The sequence below is a fragment of the Watersipora subatra genome, chromosome 2, assembly GCF_963576615.1.
Source record: "Watersipora subatra chromosome 2, tzWatSuba1.1, whole genome shotgun sequence".
Lineage (NCBI taxonomy): Eukaryota > Metazoa > Bryozoa > Gymnolaemata > Cheilostomatida > Watersiporidae > Watersipora > Watersipora subatra.
In genome coordinates, this window is record NC_088709.1 from 6,467,953 (window position 1) to 6,489,874 (window position 21,922).

General features: G+C 30.1%; 1 protein-coding gene across 1 annotated transcript in view; it reads right to left on the bottom strand.

Moving 5' to 3' along the window:
* LOC137386800 (DNA mismatch repair protein Mlh1-like) overlaps nt 1-21,319 on the bottom strand; it is a 52,830-nt gene extending 31,511 nt beyond the window's left edge. The window contains exons 1-4 of the mRNA XM_068072948.1: nt 21,213-21,319; nt 20,957-21,047; nt 20,433-20,605; nt 19,912-19,984 (exon numbers count right to left, since the gene is read on the bottom strand). Of these exons, the coding sequence (XP_067929049.1) occupies nt 19,912-19,984; nt 20,433-20,605; nt 20,957-21,047; nt 21,213-21,319 (444 nt within the window). The remainder of the gene's footprint in view (nt 1-19,911; nt 19,985-20,432; nt 20,606-20,956; nt 21,048-21,212) is intronic.
* Nucleotides 21,320-21,922: the final 603 nt, after the last annotated feature.

Sequence of the window (21,922 nt, forward strand, 5' to 3'; positions counted from 1 at the left end):
TAAGGTAGTGAGAATACTTGTTAATATAAACACATATGATAAGGTAGTGAGAATACTTGTTAATATAAACACATATGATAAGGTAGTGAGAGTACTTGTTAATATAAACACACATGATAAGGTAGTGAGAGTAATTGTTAATATAAACACATATGATAAGGGAGTGAGAGTAATTGTTAATATAAACACATATGATAAGGTAGTGAGAGTAATTGTTAATATAAACACATATGATAAGGGAGTGAGAGTAATTGTTAATATAAACACATATGATAAGGGAGTGAGAGTAATTGTTAATATAAACACATATGATAAGGTAGTGAGAATACTTGTTAATATAAACACATATGATAAGGTAGTGAGAATACTTGTTAATATAAACACATATGATAAGGTAGTGAGAGTACTTGTTAATATAAACACACATGATAAGGTAGTGAGAGTACTTGTTAATATAAACACATATGATAAGGTAGTGAGAGTAATTGTTAATATAAACACATATGATAAGGTAGTGAGAGTAATTGTTAATATAAACACATATGATAAGGGAGTGAGAGTACTTGTTAATATAAACACATATGATAAGGTAGTGAGAGTACTTGTTAATATAAACACGTATGATAAGGTAGTGAGAGTACTTGTTAATATAAACACATATGATAAGGTAGTGAGAGTACTTGTTAATATAAACACGTATGATAAGGTAGTGAGAGTACTTGTTAATATAAACACACATGATAAGGTAGTGAGAGTAATTGTTAATATAAACACATATGATAAGGGAGTGAGAGTACTTGTTAATATAAACACATATGATAAGGTAGTGAGAGTACTTGTTAATATAAACATACATGATAAGGTAGTGAGAGTACTTGTTAATATAAACACATATGATAAGGTAGTGAGAGTAATTGTTAATATAAACACATATGATAAGGTAGTGAGAGTACTTGTTAATATAAACACACATGATAAGGTAGTGAGAGTACTTGTTAATATAAACACATATGATAAGGTAGTGAGAATACTTGTTAATATAAACACATATGATAAGGTAGTGAGAGTAATTGTTAATATAAACACATATGATAAGGTAGTGAGAGTACTTGTTAATATAAACACGTATGATAAGGTAGTGAGAGTACTTGTTAATATAAACACACATGATAAGGTAGTGAGAGTACTTGTTAATATAAACACACATGATAAGGTAGTGAGAGTACTTGTTAATATAAACACATATGATAAGGTAGTGAGAATACTTGTTAATATAAACACATATGATAAGGTAGTGAGAGTAATTGTTAATATAAACACATATGATAAGGTAGTGAGAGTACTTGTTAATATAAACACATATGATAAGGTAGTAAAAGCACTTGTTAATATAAACACATATGATAAGGTAGTGAGAGTACTTGTTAATATAAACACATATGATAAGGTAGTGAGAATACTTGTTAATATAAACACATATGATAAGGGAGTGAGAGTACTTGTTAATATAAACACATATGATAAGGTAGTGAGAGTAATTGTTAATATAAACACATATGATAAGGTAGTGAGAGTACTTGTTAATATAAACACGTATGATAAGGTAGTGAGAGTACTTGTTAATATAAACACACATGATAAGGTAGTGAGAGTAATTGTTAATATAAACACATATGATAAGGGAGTGAGAGTACTTGTTAATATAAACACATATGATAAGGTAGTGAGAGTACTTGTTAATATAAACACACATGATAAGGTAGTGAGAGTACTTGTTAATATAAACACATATGATAAGGTAGTGAGAGTAATTGTTAATATAAACACATATGATAAGGTAGTGAGAGTACTTGTTAATATAAACACATATGATAAGGTAGTGAGAATACTTGTTAATATAAACACATATGATAAGGTAGTGAGAGTAATTGTTAATATAAACACATATGATAAGGTAGTGAGAGTACTTGTTAATATAAACACATATGATAAGGTAGTAAAAGCACTTGTTAATATAAACACATATGATAAGGTAGTGAGAGTACTTGTTAATATAAACACATATGATAAGGTAGTGAGAATACTTGTTAATATAAACACATATGATAAGGTAGTGAGAGTAATTGTTAATATAAACACGTATGATAAGGGAGTGAGAGTACTTGTTAATATAAACACGTATGATAAGGTAGTGAGAGTACTTGTTAATATAAACACACATGATAAGGTAGTGAGAGTAATTGTTAATATAAACACATATGATAAGGTAGTGAGAATACTTGTTAATATAAACACATATGATAAGGTAGTGAGAATACTTGTTAATATAAACACATATGATAAGGTAGTGAGAGTAATTGTTAATATAAACACATATGATAAGGTAGTGAGAGTACTTGTTAATATAAACACATATGATAAGGTAGTGAGAGTACTTGTTAATATAAACACATATGATAAGGTAGTGAGAGTACTTGTTAATATAAACACATATGATAAGGTAGTGAGAGTACTTGTTAATATAAACACATATGATAAGGTAGTGAGAGTACTTGTTAATATAAACACATATGATAAGGTAGTGAGAGTAATTGTTAATATAAACACATATGATAAGGTAGTGAGAGTACTTGTTAATATAAACACATATGATAAGGTAGTGAGAATACTTGTTAATATAAACACATATGATAAGGTAGTGAGAATACTTGTTAATATAAACACATATGATAAGGTAGTGAGAGTAATTGTTAATATAAACACATATGATAAGGTAGTGAGAGTACTTGTTAATATAAACACATATGATAAGGTAGTGAGAATACTTGTTAATATAAACACATATGATAAGGTAGTGAGAGTAATTGTTAATATAAACACATATGATAAGGTAGTGAGAGTACTTGTTAATATAAACACATATGATAAGGTAGTGAGAATACTTGTTAATATAAACACATATGATAAGGTAGTGAGAGTAATTGTTAATATAAACACATATGATAAGGGAGTGAGAGTACTTGTTAATATAAACACACATGATAAGGTAGTGAGAGTAATTGTTAATATAAACACACATGATAAGGTAGTGAGAGCAGTTGTTAATATAAACACATATGATAAGGTAGTGAGAGTAATTGTTAATATAAACACATATGATAAGGTAGTGAGAGTACTTGTTAATATAAACACATATGATAAGGTAGTGAGAATACTTGTTAATATAAACACATATGATAAGGTAGTGAGAGTAATTGTTAATATAAACACATATGATAAGGTAGTGAGAGTACTTGTTAATATAAACACATATGATAAGGTAGTAAAAGCACTTGTTAATATAAACACATATGATAAGGTAGTGAGAGTACTTGTTAATATAAACACATATGATAAGGTAGTGAGAATACTTGTTAATATAAACACATATGATAAGGTAGTGAGAGTAGTTGTTAATATAAACACATATGATAAGGTAGTGAGAGTAATTGTTAATATAAACACATATGATAAGGGAGTGAGAGTACTTGTTAATATAAACACGTATGATAAGGTAGTGAGAGTACTTGTTAATATAAACACACATGATAAGGTAGTGAGAGTAATTGTTAATATAAACACATACGATAAGGTAGTGAGAATACTTGTTAATATAAACACATATGATAAGGTAGTGAGAGTACTTGTTAATATAAACACATATGATAAGGTAGTGAGAATACTTGTTAATATAAACACATATGATAAGGTAGTGAGAGTAATTGTTAATATAAACACATATGATAAGGTAGTGAGAGTACTTGTTAATATAAACACATATGATAAGGTAGTGAGAATACTTGTTAATATAAACACATATGATAAGGTAGTGAGAGTAATTGTTAATATAAACACATATGATAAGGGAGTGAGAGTAATTGTTAATATAAACACATATGATAAGGGAGTGAGAGTAATTGTTAATATAAACACATATGATAAGGTAGTGAGAATACTTGTTAATATAAACACATATGATAAGGTAGTGAGAGTACTTGTTAATATAAACACATATGATAAGGTAGTGAGAGCAGTTGTTAATATAAACACAAATGATAAGGTAGTGAGAGTACTTGTTAATATAAACACACATGATAAGGTAGTGAGAGTACTTGTTAATATAAACACATATGATAAGGTAGTGAGAGTAATTGTTAATATAAACACATATGATAAGGGAGTGAGAGTAATTGTTAATATAAACACGTATGATAAGGTAGTGAGAGTACTTGTTAATATAAACACGTATGATAAGGTAGTGAGAGTACTTGTTAATATAAACACGTATGATAAGGTAGTGAGAGTACTTGTTAATATAAACACACATGATAAGGTAGTGAGAGTAATTGTTAATATAAACACATATGATAAGGGAGTGAGAGTACTTGTTAATATAAACACATATGATAAGGTAATGAGAGTACTTGTTAATATAAACACACATGATAAGGTAGTGAGAGTACTTGTTAATATAAACACATATGATAAGGTAGTGAGAGTACTTGTTAATATAAACACATATGATAAGGTAGTGAGAGTACTTGTTAATATAAACACATATGATAAGGTAGTGAGAGCAGTTGTTAATATAAACACACATGATAAGGTAGTGAGAGTACTTGTTAATATAAACACATATGATAAGGTAGTGAGAGTACTTGTTAATATAAACACATATGATAAGGTAGTGAGAGTACTTGTTAATATAAACACACATGATAAGGTAGTGAGAGTACTTGTTAATATAAACACATATGATAAGGTAGTGAGAGTACTTGTTAATATAAACACATATGATAAGGTAGTGAGAGTACTTGTTAATATAAACACATATGATAAGGTAGTGAGAGCAGTTGTTAATATAAACACACATGATAAGGTAGTGAGAGTACTTGTTAATATAAACACATATGATAAGGTAGTGAGAGTACTTGTTAATATAAACACATATGATAAGGGAGTGAGAGTACTTGTTAATATAAACACATATGATAAGGTAGTGAGAGTACTTGTTAATATAAACACATATGATAAGGGAGTGAGAGTACTTGTTAATATAAACACATACGATAAGGTAGTGAGAGTACTTGTTAATATAAACACATATGATAAGGTAGTGAGAGTACTTGTTAATATAAACACACATGATAAGGTAGTGAGAGTAATTGTTAATATAAACACACATGATAAGGTAGTGAGAGCAGTTGTTAATATAAACACACATGATAAGGTAGTGAGAGTACTTGTTAATATAAACACATATGATAAGGTAGTGAGAGTACTTGTTAATATAAACACATATGATAAGGGAGTGAGAGTACTTGTTAATATAAACACATATGATAAGGTAGTGAGAGTACTTGTTAATATAAACACGTATGATAAGGTAGTGAGAGTAATTGTTAATATAAACACATATGATAAGGTAGTGAGAGTACTTGTTAATATAAACACGTATGATAAGGTAGTGAGAGTAATTGTTAATATAAACACATATGATAAGGTAGTGAGAGTACTTGTTAATATAAACACATATGATAAGGTAGTGAGAGTACTTGTTAATATAAACACATATGATAAGGTAGTGAGAGTACTTGTTAATATAAACACATATGATAAGGTAGTGAGAGTAATTGTTAATATAAACACGTATGATAAGGGAGTGAGAGTAATTGTTAATATAAACACATATGATAAGGTAGTGAGAGTAATTGTTAATATAAACACGTATGATAAGGGAGTGAGAGTAATTGTTAATATAAACACATATGATAAGGTAGTGAGAGTAATTGTTAATATAAACACGTATGATAAGGTAGTGAGAGTACTTGTTAATATAAACACATATGATAAGGGAGTGAGAGTAATTGTTAATATAAACACATATGATAAGGTAGTGAGAGTACTTGTTAATATAAACACGTATGATAAGGTAGTGAGAGTACTTGTTAATATAAACACATATGATAAGGTAGTGAGAGCAGTTGTTAATATAAACACATATGATAAGGTAGTGAGAGTACTTGTTAATATAAACACATATGATAAGGTAGTGAGAGTAATTGTTAATATAAACACGTATGATAAGGGAGTGAGAGTAATTGTTAATATAAACACATATGATAAGGTAGTGAGAGTAATTGTTAATATAAACACATATGATAAGGTAGTGAGAGTAATTGTTAATATAAACACATATGATAAGGTAGTGAGAGCAGTTGTTAATATAAACACATATGATAAGGTAGTGAGAGTACTTGTTAATATAAACACATATGATAAGGTAGTGAGAGTAATTGTTAATATAAACACATATGATAAGGTAGTGAGAGTACTTGTTAATATAAACACATATGATAAGGTAGTGAGAGTACTTGTTAATATAAACACATATGATAAGGTAGTGAGAGTACTTGTTAATATAAACACATATGATAAGGGAGTGAGAGTAATTGTTAATATAAACACATATGATAAGGTAGTGAGAGTAATTGTTAATATAAACACGTATGATAAGGGAGTGAGAGTAATTGTTAATATAAACACATATGATAAGGTAGTGAGAGTAATTGTTAATATAAACACATATGATAAGGTAGTGAGAGTAATTGTTAATATAAACACATATGATAAGGTAGTGAGAGTAATTGTTAATATAAACACATATGATAAGGTAGTGAGAGTACTTGTTAATATAAACACATATGATAAGGTAGTGAGAGTACTTGTTAATATAAACACATATGATAAGGTAGTGAGAGTACTTGTTAATATAAACACATATGATAAGGTAGTGAGAGTAATTGTTAATATAAACACGTATGATAAGGGAGTGAGAGTAATTGTTAATATAAACACATATGATAAGGTAGTGAGAGTAATTGTTAATATAAACACGTATGATAAGGTAGTGAGAGTACTTGTTAATATAAACACATATGATAAGGTAGTGAGAGTAATTGTTAATATAAACACATATGATAAGGTAGTGAGAGTACTTGTTAATATAAACACATATGATAAGGGAGTGAGAGTACTTGTTAATATAAACACATACGATAAGGTAGTCAGAGTACTTGTTAATATAAACACATATGATAAGGTAGTGAGAGTACTTGTTAATATAAACACACATGATAAGGTAGTGAGAGTAATTGTTAATATAAACACACATGATAAGGTAGTGAGAGTAATTGTTAATATAAACACACATGATAAGGTAGTGAGAGTAATTGTTAATATAAACACACATGATAAGGTAGTGAGAGCAGTTGTTAATATAAACACACATGATAAGGTAGTGAGAGTACTTGTTAATATAAACACATATGATAAGGTAGTGAGAGTAATTGTTAATATAAACACATATGATAAGGTAGTGAGAGCAGTTGTTAATATAAACACATGCGATAAGGGAGTGAGAGTACTTGTTAATATAAACACATATGATAAGGTAGTGAGAGTACTTGTTAATATAAACACGTATGATAAGGTAGTGAGAGTAATTGTTAATATAAACACATATGATAAGGTAGTGAGAGTACTTGTTAATATAAACACGTATGATAAGGTAGTGAGAGTAATTGTTAATATAAACACATATGATAAGGTAGTGAGAGTACTTGTTAATATAAACACATATGATAAGGTAGTGAGAGTACTTGTTAATATAAACACGTATGATAAGGTAGTGAGAGTACTTGTTAATATAAACACATATGATAAGGTAGTGAGAGTAATTGTTAATATAAACACGTATGATAAGGGAGTGAGAGTAACTGTTAATATAAACACATATGATAAGGTAGTGAGAGTAATTGTTAATATAAACACGTATGATAAGGGAGTGAGAGTAATTGTTAATATAAACACATATGAGAAGGTAGTGAGAGTAATTGTTAATATAAACACGTATGATAAGGTAGTGAGAGTACTTGTTAATATAAACACATATGATAAGGGAGTGAGAGTAATTGTTAATATAAACACATATGATAAGGTAGTGAGAGTAATTGTTAATATAAACACGTATGATAAGGGAGTGAGAGTAATTGTTAATATAAACACATATGATAAGGTAGTGAGAGTAATTGTTAATATAAACACATATGATAAGGTAGTGAGAGTAATTGTTAATATAAACACATATGATAAGGTAGTGAGAGTAATTGTTAATATAAACACATATGATAAGGTAGTGAGAGTACTTGTTAATATAAACACATATGATAAGGTAGTGAGAGTACTTGTTAATATAAACACATATGATAAGGTAGTGAGAGTACTTGTTAATATAAACACATATGATAAGGGAGTGAGAGTAATTGTTAATATAAACACATATGATAAGGTAGTGAGAGTAATTGTTAATATAAACACGTATGATAAGGGAGTGAGAGTAATTGTTAATATAAACACATATGATAAGGTAGTGAGAGTAATTGTTAATATAAACACATATGATAAGGTAGTGAGAGTAATTGTTAATATAAACACATATGATAAGGTAGTGAGAGTAATTGTTAATATAAACACATATGATAAGGTAGTGAGAGTACTTGTTAATATAAACACATATGATAAGGTAGTGAGAGTACTTGTTAATATAAACACATATGATAAGGTAGTGAGAGTACTTGTTAATATAAACACATATGATAAGGTAGTGAGAGTAATTGTTAATATAAACACGTATGATAAGGGAGTGAGAGTAATTGTTAATATAAACACATATGATAAGGTAGTGAGAGTAATTGTTAATATAAACACGTATGATAAGGTAGTGAGAGTACTTGTTAATATAAACACATATGATAAGGTAGTGAGAGTAATTGTTAATATAAACACATATGATAAGGTAGTGAGAGTACTTGTTAATATAAACACATATGATAAGGGAGTGAGAGTACTTGTTAATATAAACACATACGATAAGGTAGTCAGAGTACTTGTTAATATAAACACATATGATAAGGTAGTGAGAGTACTTGTTAATATAAACACACATGATAAGGTAGTGAGAGTAATTGTTAATATAAACACACATGATAAGGTAGTGAGAGTAATTGTTAATATAAACACACATGATAAGGTAGTGAGAGTAATTGTTAATATAAACACACATGATAAGGTAGTGAGAGCAGTTGTTAATATAAACACACATGATAAGGTAGTGAGAGTACTTGTTAATATAAACACATATGATAAGGTAGTGAGAGTACTTGTTAATATAAACACATATGATAAGGTAGTGAGAGCAGTTGTTAATATAAACACATGCGATAAGGTAGTGAGAGTACTTGTTAATATAAACACATATGATAAGGTAGTGAGAGCAGTTGTTAATATAAACACATATGATAAGGTAGTGAGAGTACTTGTTAATATAAACACATATGATAAGGTAGTGAGAGTACTTGTTAATATAAACACATATGATAAGGTAGTGAGAGTACTTGTTAATATAAACACATATGATAAGGTAGTGAGAATACTTGTTAATATAAACACATATGATAAGGTAGTGAGAGTACTTGTTAATATAAACACATATGATAAGGTAGTGAGAGTACTTGTTAATATAAACACATATGATAAGGGAGTGAGAGTACTTGTTAATATAAACACATATGATAAGGTAGTGAGAGTAATTGTTAATATAAACACATATGATAAGGGAGTGAGAGTACTTGTTAATATAAACACACATGATAAGGTAGTGAGAGTAATTGTTAATATAAACACACATGATAAGGTAGTGAGAGCAGTTGTTAATATAAACACACATGATAAGGTAGTGAGAGTACTTGTTAATATAAACACATATGATAAGGTAGTGAGAGTACTTGTTAATATAAACACATATGATAAGGTAGTGAGAATACTTGTTAATATAAACACATATGATAAGGTAGTGAGAGTAATTGTTAATATAAACACATATGATAAGGTAGTGAGAGTAATTGTTAATATAAACACATATGATAAGGTAGTGAGAATACTTGTTAATATAAACACATATGATAAGGTAGTGAGAGTAATTGTTAATATAAACACATATGATAAGGTAGTGAGAGTAATTGTTAATATAAACACATATGATAAGGTAGTGAGAATACTTGTTAATATAAACACATATGATAAGGTAGTGAGAATACTTGTTAATATAAACACATATGATAAGGTAGTGAGAGTAATTGTTAATATAAACACATATGATAAGGTAGTGAGAGTACTTGTTAATATAAACACATATGATAAGGTAGTGAGAATACTTGTTAATATAAACACACATGATAAGGTAGTGAGAGTACTTGTTAATATAAACACATATGATAAGGTAGTGAGAGTACTTGTTAATATAAACACATATGATAAGGTAGTGAGAGTAATTGTTAATATAAACACATATGATAAGGTAGTGAGAGTACTTGTTAATATAAACACATATGATAAGGTAGTGAGAGTACTTGTTAATATAAACACATATGATAAGGTAGTGAGAGTAATTGTTAATATAAACACATATGATAAGGTAGTGAGAGTACTTGTAAATATAAACACATATGATAAGGTAGTGAGAATACTTGTTAATATAAACACATATGATAAGGTAGTGAGAATACTTGTTAATATAAACACATATGATAAGGTAGTGAGAGTAATTGTTAATATAAACACATATGATAAGGTAGTGAGAGTACTTGTTAATATAAACACATATGATAAGGTAGTGAGAATACTTGTTAATATAAACACATATGATAAGGTAGTGAGAGTAATTGTTAATATAAACACATATGATAAGGTAGTGAGAGTACTTGTTAATATAAACACATATGATAAGGTAGTGAGAATACTTGTTAATATAAACACATATGATAAGGTAGTGAGAGTACTTGTTAATATAAACACATATGATAAGGTAGTGAGAGTACTTGTTAATATAAACACATATGATAAGGGAGTGAGAGTACTTGTTAATATAAACACATATGATAAGGTAGTGAGAGTAATTGTTAATATAAACACATATGATAAGGGAGTGAGAGTACTTGTTAATATAAACACACATGATAAGGTAGTGAGAGTAATTGTTAATATAAACACACATGATAAGGTAGTGAGAGCAGTTGTTAATATAAACACACATGATAAGGTAGTGAGAGTACTTGTTAATATAAACACATATGATAAGGTAGTGAGAGTACTTGTTAATATAAACACATATGATAAGGTAGTGAGAATACTTGTTAATATAAACACATATGATAAGGTAGTGAGAGTAATTGTTAATATAAACACATATGATAAGGTAGTGAGAGTAATTGTTAATATAAACACATATGATAAGGTAGTGAGAATACTTGTTAATATAAACACATATGATAAGGTAGTGAGAGTAATTGTTAATATAAACACATATGATAAGGTAGTGAGAGTACTTGTTAATATAAACACACATAAGGTAGTGAGAGTACTTGTTAATATAAACACACATGATAAGGTAGTGAGAGTAATTGTTAATATAAACACACATGATAAGGTAGTGAGAGCAGTTGTTAATATAAACACACATGATAAGGTAGTGAGAGTACTTGTTAATATAAACACATATGATAAGGTAGTGAGAGTACTTGTTAATATAAACACATATGATAAGGTAGTGAGAATACTTGTTAATATAAACACATATGATAAGGTAGTGAGAGTAATTGTTAATATAAACACATATGATAAGGTAGTGAGAGTAATTGTTAATATAAACACATATGATAAGGGAGTGAGAGTACTTGTTAATATAAACACACATGATAAGGTAGTGAGAGTACTTGTTAATATAAACACATATGATAAGGTAGTGAGAGTAATTGTTAATATAAACACATATGATAAGGTAGTGAGAGTACTTGTTAATATAAACACATATGATAAGGTAGTGAGAGTAATTGTTAATATAAACACATATGATAAGGTAGTGAGAGTAATTGTTAATATAAACACATATGATAAGGTAGTGAGAATACTTGTTAATATAAACACATATGATAAGGTAGTGAGAATACTTGTTAATATAAACACATATGATAAGGTAGTGAGAGTAATTGTTAATATAAACACATATGATAAGGTAGTGAGAGTACTTGTTAATATAAACACATATGATAAGGTAGTGAGAGTACTTGTTAATATAAACACGTATGATAAGGTAGTGAGAGTACTTGTTAATATAAACACATATGATAAGGTAGTGAGAGTACTTGTTAATATAAACACATATGATAAGGTAGTGAGAGTACTTGTTAATATAAACACATATGATAAGGTAGTGAGAGTACTTGTTAATATAAACACATATGATAAGGTAGTGAGAGTACTTGTTAATATAAACACATATGATAAGGTAGTGAGAGTAATTGTTAATATAAACACATATGATAAGGGAGTGAGAGTACTTGTTAATATAAACACGTATGATAAGGTAGTGAGAGTACTTGTTAATATAAACACATATGATAAGGGAGTGAGAGTACTTGTTAATATAAACACATATGATAAGGTAGTGAGAGTAATTGTTAATATAAACACATATGATAAGGTAGTGAGAGTAATTGTTAATATAAACACATATGATAAGGGAGTGAGAGTACTTGTTAATATAAACACGTATGATAAGGTAGTGAGAGTACTTGTTAATATAAACACACATGATAAGGTAGTGAGAGTAATTGTTAATATAAACACATATGATAAGGTAGTGAGAATACTTGTTAATATAAACACATATGATAAGGTAGTGAGAATACTTGTTAATATAAACACATATGATAAGGTAGTGAGAGTAATTGTTAATATAAACACATATGATAAGGTAGTGAGAGTACTTGTTAATATAAACACATATGATAAGGTAGTGAGAGTACTTGTTAATATAAACACATATGATAAGGTAGTGAGAGTACTTGTTAATATAAACACATATGATAAGGTAGTGAGAGTACTTGTTAATATAAACACATATGATAAGGTAGTGAGAGTACTTGTTAATATAAACACATATGATAAGGTAGTGAGAGTAATTGTTAATATAAACACATATGATAAGGTAGTGAGAGTACTTGTTAATATAAACACATATGATAAGGTAGTGAGAATACTTGTTAATATAAACACATATGATAAGGTAGTGAGAATACTTGTTAATATAAACACATATGATAAGGTAGTGAGAGTAATTGTTAATATAAACACATATGATAAGGTAGTGAGAGTACTTGTTAATATAAACACATATGATAAGGTAGTGAGAATACTTGTTAATATAAACACATATGATAAGGTAGTGAGAGTAATTGTTAATATAAACACATATGATAAGGTAGTGAGAGTACTTGTTAATATAAACACATATGATAAGGTAGTGAGAGTACTTGTTAATATAAACACATATGATAAGGTAGTGAGAATACTTGTTAATATAAACACATATGATAAGGTAGTGAGAGTAATTGTTAATATAAACACATATGATAAGGGAGTGAGACTACTTGTTAATATAAACACACATGATAAGGTAGTGAGAGTAATTGTTAATATAAACACACATGATAAGGTAGTGAGAGCAGTTGTTAATATAAACACACATGATAAGGTAGTGAGAGTACTTGTTAATATAAACACATATGATAAGGTAGTGAGAGTACTTGTTAATATAAACACATATGATAAGGTAGTGAGAATACTTGTTAATATAAACACATATGATAAGGTAGTGAGAGTAATTGTTAATATAAACACATATGATAAGGTAGTGAGAGTACTTGTTAATATAAACACACATGATAAGGTAGTGAGAGTACTTGTTAATATAAACACATATGATAAGGTAGTGAGAGTAATTGTTAATATAAACACATATGATAAGGGAGTGAGAGTACTTGTTAATATAAACACACATGATAAGGTAGTGAGAGCAGTTGTTAATATAAACACACATGATAAGGTAGTGAGAGTACTTGTTAATATAAACACATATGATAAGGTAGTGAGAGTACTTGTTAATATAAACACATATGATAAGGTAGTGAGAGTACTTGTTAATATAAACACATATGATAAGGTAGTGAGAGTACTTGTTAATATAAACACGTATGATAAGGTAGTGAGAGTACTTGTTAATATAAACACATATGATAAGGGAGCGAGAGTACTTGTTAATATAAACACACATGATAAGGTAGTGAGAGTACTTGTTAATATAAACACATACGATAAGGTAGTGAGAGTACTTGTTAATATAAACACACATGATAAGGTAGTGAGAGTACTTGTTAATATAAACACATATGATAAGGGAGTGAGAGTACTTGTTAATATAAACACACATGATAAGGTAGTGAGAGTAATTGTTAATATAAACACACATGATAAGGTAGTGAGAGCAGTTGTTAATATAAACACACATGATAAGGTAGTGAGAGTACTTGTTAATATAAACACATATGATAAGGTAGTGAGAGTACTTGTTAATATAAACACATATGATAAGGTAGTGAGAGTACTTGTTAATATAAACACATATGATAAGGTAGTGAGAGTACTTGTTAATATAAACACATATGATAAGGTAGTGAGAGTAATTGTTAATATAAACACATATGATAAGGTAGTGAGAGTAATTGTTAATATAAACACATATGATAAGGTAGTGAGAGTACTTGTTAATATAAACACATATGATAAGGTAGTGAGAGTACTTGTTAATATAAACACACATGATAAGGTAGTGAGAGTACTTGTTAATATAAACACATATGATAAGGGAGTGAGAGTACTTGTTAATATAAACACATATGATAAGGTAGTGAGAGTACTTGTTAATATAAACACGTATGATAAGGGAGTGAGAGTACTTGTTAATATAAACACATATGATAAGGTAGTGAGAGTACTTGTTAATATAAACACACATGATAAGGTAGTGAGAGTACTTGTTAATATAAACACATATGATAAGGTAGTGAGAGTACTTGTTAATATAAACACATATGATAAGGTAGTGAGAGTACTTGTTAATATAAACACATATGATAAGGTAGTGAGAGTACTTGTTAATATAAACACGTATGATAAGGTAGTGAGAGTACTTGTTAATATAAACACGTATGATAAGGTAGTGAGAGTACTTGTTAATATAAACACATATGATAAGGGAGTGAGAGTACTTGTTAATATAAACACATATGATAAGGTAGTGAGAGTACTTGTTAATATAAACACATATGATAAGGTAGTGAGAGTACTTGTTAATATAAACACATATGATAAGGTAGTGAGAGTACTTGTTAATATAAACACGTATGATAAGGTAGTGAGAGTACTTGTTAATATAAACACATATGATAAGGGAGCGAGAGTACTTGTTAATATAAACACACATGATAAGGTAGTGAGAGTACTTGTTAATATAAACACATACGATAAGGTAGTGAGAGTACTTGTTAATATAAACACATATGATAAGGTAGTGAGAGTACTTGTTAATATAAACACACATGATAAGGTAGTGAGAGTACTTGTTAATATAAACACATATGATAAGGTAGTGAGAGTACTTGTTAATATAAACACACATGATAAGGTAGTGAGAGTACTTGTTAATATAAACACATATGATAAGGTAGTGAGAGTACTTGTTAATATAAACACATATGATAAGGGAGCGAGAGTACTTGTTAATATAAACACGTATGATAAGGTAGTGAGAGTACTTGTTAATATAAACACATATGATAAGGTAGTGAGAGTACTTGTTAATATAAACACATATGATAAGGTAGTGAGAGCAGTTGTTAATATAAACACGTATGATAAGGGAGTGAGAGCAGTTGTTAATATAAACACATATGATAAGGTAGTGAGAGTACTTGTTAATATAAACACGTATGATAAGGGAGTGAGAGTACTTGTTAATATAAACACATATGATAAGGTAGTGAGAGTACCTGTTAATATAAACACATATGATAAGGTAGTGAGAGTACTTGTTAATATAAACACATATGATAAGGGAGCGAGAGTACTTGTTAATATAAACACGTATGATAAGGTAGTGAGAGTACTTGTTAATATAAACACATACGATAAGGTAGTGAGAGTACTTGTTAATATAAACACATATGATAAGGTAGTGAGAGTAATTGTTAATATAAACACATATGATAAGGTAGTGAGAGTACTTGTTAATATAAACACATATGATAAGGTAGTGAGAGTACTTGTTAATATAAACACATATGATAAGGTAGTGAGAGTACTTGTTAATATAAACACGTATGATAAGGTAGTGAGAGTACCTGTTAATATAAACACATATGATAAGGTAGTGAGAGTACTTGTTAATATAAACACGTATGATAAGGTAGTGAGAGTACTTGTTAATATAAACACGTATGATAAGGTAGTGAGAGTAATTGTTAATATAAACACATATGATAAGGTAGTGAGAGTACTTGTTAATATAAACACATATGATAAGGTAGTGAGAGTACTTGTTAATATAAACACACATGATAAGGTAGTGAGAGTACTTGTTAATATAAACACATATGATAAGGTAGTGAGAGTACTTGTTAATATAAACACATATGATAAGGTAGTGAGAGTACTTGTTAATATAAACACATATGATAAGGTAGTGAGAGCAGTTGTTAATATAAACACACATGATAAGGTAGTGAGAGTACTTGTTAATATAAACACATATGATAAGGTAGTGAGAGTACTTGTTAATATAAACACATATGATAAGGTAGTGAGAGTACTTGTTAATATAAACACACATGATAAGGTAGTGAGAGTACTTGTTAATATAAACACATATGATAAGGTAGTGAGAGTACTTGTTAATATAAACACATATGATAAGGTAGTGAGAGTACTTGTTAATATAAACACATATGATAAGGTAGTGAGAGCAGTTGTTAATATAAACACATATGATAAGGTAGTGAGAGTACTTGTTAATATAAACACATATGATAAGGTAGTGAGAGTACTTGTTAATATAAACACATATGATAAGGTAGTGAGAGTACTTGTTAATATAAACACACATGATAAGGTAGTGAGAGTACTTGTTAATATAAACACATATGATAAGGTAGTGAGAGTACTTGTTAATATAAACACATATGATAAGGTAGTGAGAGTACTTGTTAATATAAACACATATGATAAGGTAGTGAGAGTACTTGTTAATATAAACACATATGATAAGGTAGTGAGAGTACTTGTTAATATAAACACGTATGATAAGGTAGTGAGAGCAGTTGTTAATATAAACACACATGATAAGGTAGTGAGAGTACTTGTTAATATAAACACATATGATAAGGTAGTGAGAGTAATTGTTAATATAAACACATATGATAAGGTAGTGAGAGTACTTGTTAATATAAACACGTATGATAAGGTAGTGAGAGCAGTTGTTAATATAAACACATATGTGACCCATGCAGTCAGAATGTACAATTGTGCTAAAACCACATTTTTGAGTTATTTAAATATTTAAAATCAGCAAATTCTGAGGATTTTAATGCACTTAAAAATTTTTAAATCGGGTTATTTATGCCCAGGTTATGCAAGATTTAGTAGAGAAGGTCTAGTGATGAACTAAAACTGTTGTTTTGAGTTTAAGCAGGATAAAGTTGGTGATTCATGAAGTGTAAATCATGGCATTTGTTTACAAATCAAAATGCCATAGCAACCAACCACTTAATCTCAACCTATATTGATGAAACCTGGCATTCTCCACAATAAAACCCTGAAAAAGATGATCATTAAATTTTTATTTCAATTCGATTGACGGTTGACCTCCCAAAGGTCATGGTAAGGTTAACAATATATGTGGCTGAAAGCTCACCGTCTTGGAGATATTCATTAAAAGGGTATGCTTCAAACTGTGCACTTCTCATCAAACTATATTGCTATAACTGCATATAATGACAGTCCAACAACTTAACAAAGAGTTGGAAGTGTATTCAGAATTGTCCACCTATACAGAAGGTCGTGGTAAGGTCAACGAAAAGTGACAACAGAAGGCATCAGGATGCGGAAATATCAACCCAACTCATCAAGTGACCATTCAATATAAAGCTCTTTTCATGTAGTTTAAAGCCGTGGTCACACGGGCACCGAACCGAACTAAATGACGCAAAACGACGTCGTTTTCAGCTCTAAAAAGTTCGGCTGAGGACATTTCTGGCCGAAACGAACTATTTCGGTACTGCTCGAAATTTCGTGCCGAACCCTTGCTCTTATTGGCTGGTTAAAATTCTAGAATTCTAGCGAGCACGCGTCACATTTCTTCTTACGTGCGTGTGAGTAAAGTTAAAAAAGAAATGGAACGATACTTTTATTTCGTTAAATAAACAACATGAAGCAATTTACGACAAGGTTCACCCGGACTTGTGATTGGGTTGCATAAATGTAAGATGTTGCACTTAAGTTTTGCATAAATGTATGGGAATGGTTGTGATTTTCTTTCGTGTAGAATATAAGTAATGTGTCATATTCATCCTGATGAACTATCGTTGACTGATTTATTTATGTAAAACCACAGTACTATGATAAAGACTGTTTTTGTTTGTTATGTACTCAGCATAGAAAAACATTCATATGTTAATAAAAAAAATATATAATTATTTTGATGGGAAGGGTTAGCAAAATATTTGTATCGAGTGATTTATTTTGAGCAGCCGAACGATCTTCTGATAAATCTGCTGTGTAATTATAATTTATAATTGTTCCTCAAAGTTTTTTTGTCTACAATAGTAATATTTAACTCAAATACATAACAACTACTAATGAAACCGTGTCCTGTCTCTATACGTATGGTATCTAGGAAGCGAAGTTACTTCGGTGGCCGTGTGACATGTGCTACGAACCGAACCAGCCTCCGAACCGAACCTACGTCGGTTCGGTGCCCGTGTGACCACGGCTTAACACTTACGCAGTGTAGCACGAGTACGCTGCAGAGATTTATTGTAGCGCATTGGAGGGGTTTGTTTGTTATGCTAGTGGCAATTTGTCCCAACACAACCAGATCCAATGTTTCATTCGGTAATCCTTGATACACAGTTCTAATGAGGCTTAATTGTTCAGATAACATAAAACTAGCGCATAATTCCCTACATTTGCACCCACTTATTAGTTTGATGTCAACAGCTAGAATGGGAATGTTATCAGCAGTGATAGGCTGATCGTTCTTCTCTGTAGTTTGATTTAATTCATTCGCATTATCGTTAGCAGCCACATATTGCGTAAGCAGCTGTATTTCTAAGGTTGCCCTATTATTACAATCCTCATCATCGCTTTCACTATGACCTGAGGCAGCTGATTCTAAGTAGAAATATTCATCTAGCATCAACTAGCCGTAATTTTTGCGATGGTTTTATTTTGTTTTAGCCTGAAGCATTAAAACAGGAAATAGCCACATACATGCGCGCACCCGCAGTTAGAGCCTATATTTATGATCTTAGGTTGTGAAAAATTCCATAGCAACCACCGAGATAGGTATAGTTAAATGGCAATTCTGGCTTTATGATTGGTCAGACACAAAAATAAACAAGACCATGTGAAAGAGCAGGGTTGAATGCACTATCAACCACTGTTTACTAAAATAGTGACGGTGAGCCATATAATAGCGTAAAGCACGCTTAGCGCGCTATTGTGAACAATGCAATTACTGCACGATTGTACATTCTGACGGGCCGGGGTCACATATGATAAGGTAGTGAAAGTACTTGTTAATTTAAAATGAATGAAAGAGAAACAGCGGTTACTCAGAGCAAGTGTAAATAAAGATTGTACCATTATCTGCGTTCCAAAATTGCCGGCTGATGGTTTGACAGAATCCTTGAGTTTGCCATCAGAGTACTGTCCCCTGTTTTAAAGAATAATCCAAACATGAATTAGCCACAGCGCAGCAAGCTTTGATACAACTTTATGAGATGCACACCTAAATTTCGCACACTATGTCTTAATTTACGAACACTGTGTATTCATTCAGCACACTATCGACTGTCTGACTAGACACTTTACAAACACTACCTAAGAATATCAAGGAACGGCTAAATTCTAAGACCAGCGTACAGAGTTAAATCATGAAAACACAGCATTAGGTGAGAGCACTATTCTAAAGACAATATAAATAGACTAAAGCTAGAGCCTCAGAACATAGTATGAGGATAAAGCCTGCTGTTTCAGTATTAGACTAGAAGCTGAGTGTAAGAGGGACGCTAGAGATGGAGGTAAGGTGCAAAACATGAGTCTAAGGAGAAGCAAGAGAGGTAGCCTAACAGATATACTCAACTCAAAGACTGCTAACCTACCTGAAAGCACACTTGGAGTCTTTGGTGCGAGATGTGATTGTAACATGGGCGACATGTGATATACTGGCCAGAGCTTCTCCCCTAAACCCATATGTGTTGATGTTGTTTAGATCCTCAAATGTGGCTAATTTACTCGTGGTGAATCTCTCACATACTATTTCCATGTCATTCTTCTGCACACGCATAAAATATCACCAGTGGAAAAGTAATGGAGCGAAGCTGTTGGACAGATGATTGCAAACTCAGCAAGAAAGTCAGGTCAATTTAAATGCATTCCATGTTTGAACAAAACCTTATTACCTACAACAAAACCTTATAACCTACAACAAAACCTCATTACCTACAACAAAACACGCTCCAAAGCTGACAAAACTTAAAGAGCCTAACCAAACAAATTCTATCAATATGCCTGAAATGATCAGATATTCTAACATCACTTGTAAAAGGTGATAAAACTTTTTATGAAAGGTATTGAAAGGTTTTCAACTCCAACGGCTAGTATATTCATGAAACAGTAAGATTACCTGTATGCCAGAACCATTATCCTGTATCTGAATGAGCTTCAAACCACCTTCTTTAACTGTTACGTGTATGCTAGTAGATCCCGCATCAAGGCTACAATTAGATGTTACAGGGTACTGACAGCACCCACTTATTCTTATTACTCAATGTCGTTTGCCTCTTCAACAAAAACGTGGAAACATAAACACCCCATTGGTAACATACTTGAATAATTTAAATATACAAAAACAATCAAAACGATTCATAAATTCATCTCACCAGTTTTCAATCATCTCCTTAATGGCATTGGCGGGTCTTTGTATGACTTCTCCAGCAGCAATTCTGTTCACGACTGCTTCATCCAGCCTTCGAATGGTCGCTGCCATATCAGTCCTTGTTTGTCAAATGATGCGATAGTAAATGAGGTCACCAATTCACACTTAAAGCTTCTAGCCTTGACCTCAATCTTAAAAAAAATTATTGTATGTTAGAAATGCTACTATTTTCCTTATTTTAGTAGAGGAGTATAGTCCCAAAAGAATCCACAAACATAAAATATATTTAAATTCTGATAATTGAAGTGATACAACAAGGTTGAAATCTCTCTGACAAAACAGTATGCAACATAAGTCTTCAAATAAGCTTATATGATAACAGTATAATTAGATAATCCAAACGCATATCATTGTTTCAAGAGTGTGTTGCACGTTATACCGATAAGAGTTCACACCATTTCTATGTGGTTACTTTGAATGCTTACATTTACATTTTAATTTATTGGTAAGCAAAACTCATCCTGCTTGAAAATTGTATTCAATACCTCACCCATGCTTACATAACAAGAATCAGCAGACAAAGAGCTGTAAAGTTAGCCTTACTAGAACTAACTATATTTTCTCTATTTCTCCATCAGAAAAGTTAATAGCAGGTCATAAGATTTGCCAACTGTCTCATAACTATCGGTTTAGGCTTGATACACTCTGCTGTAT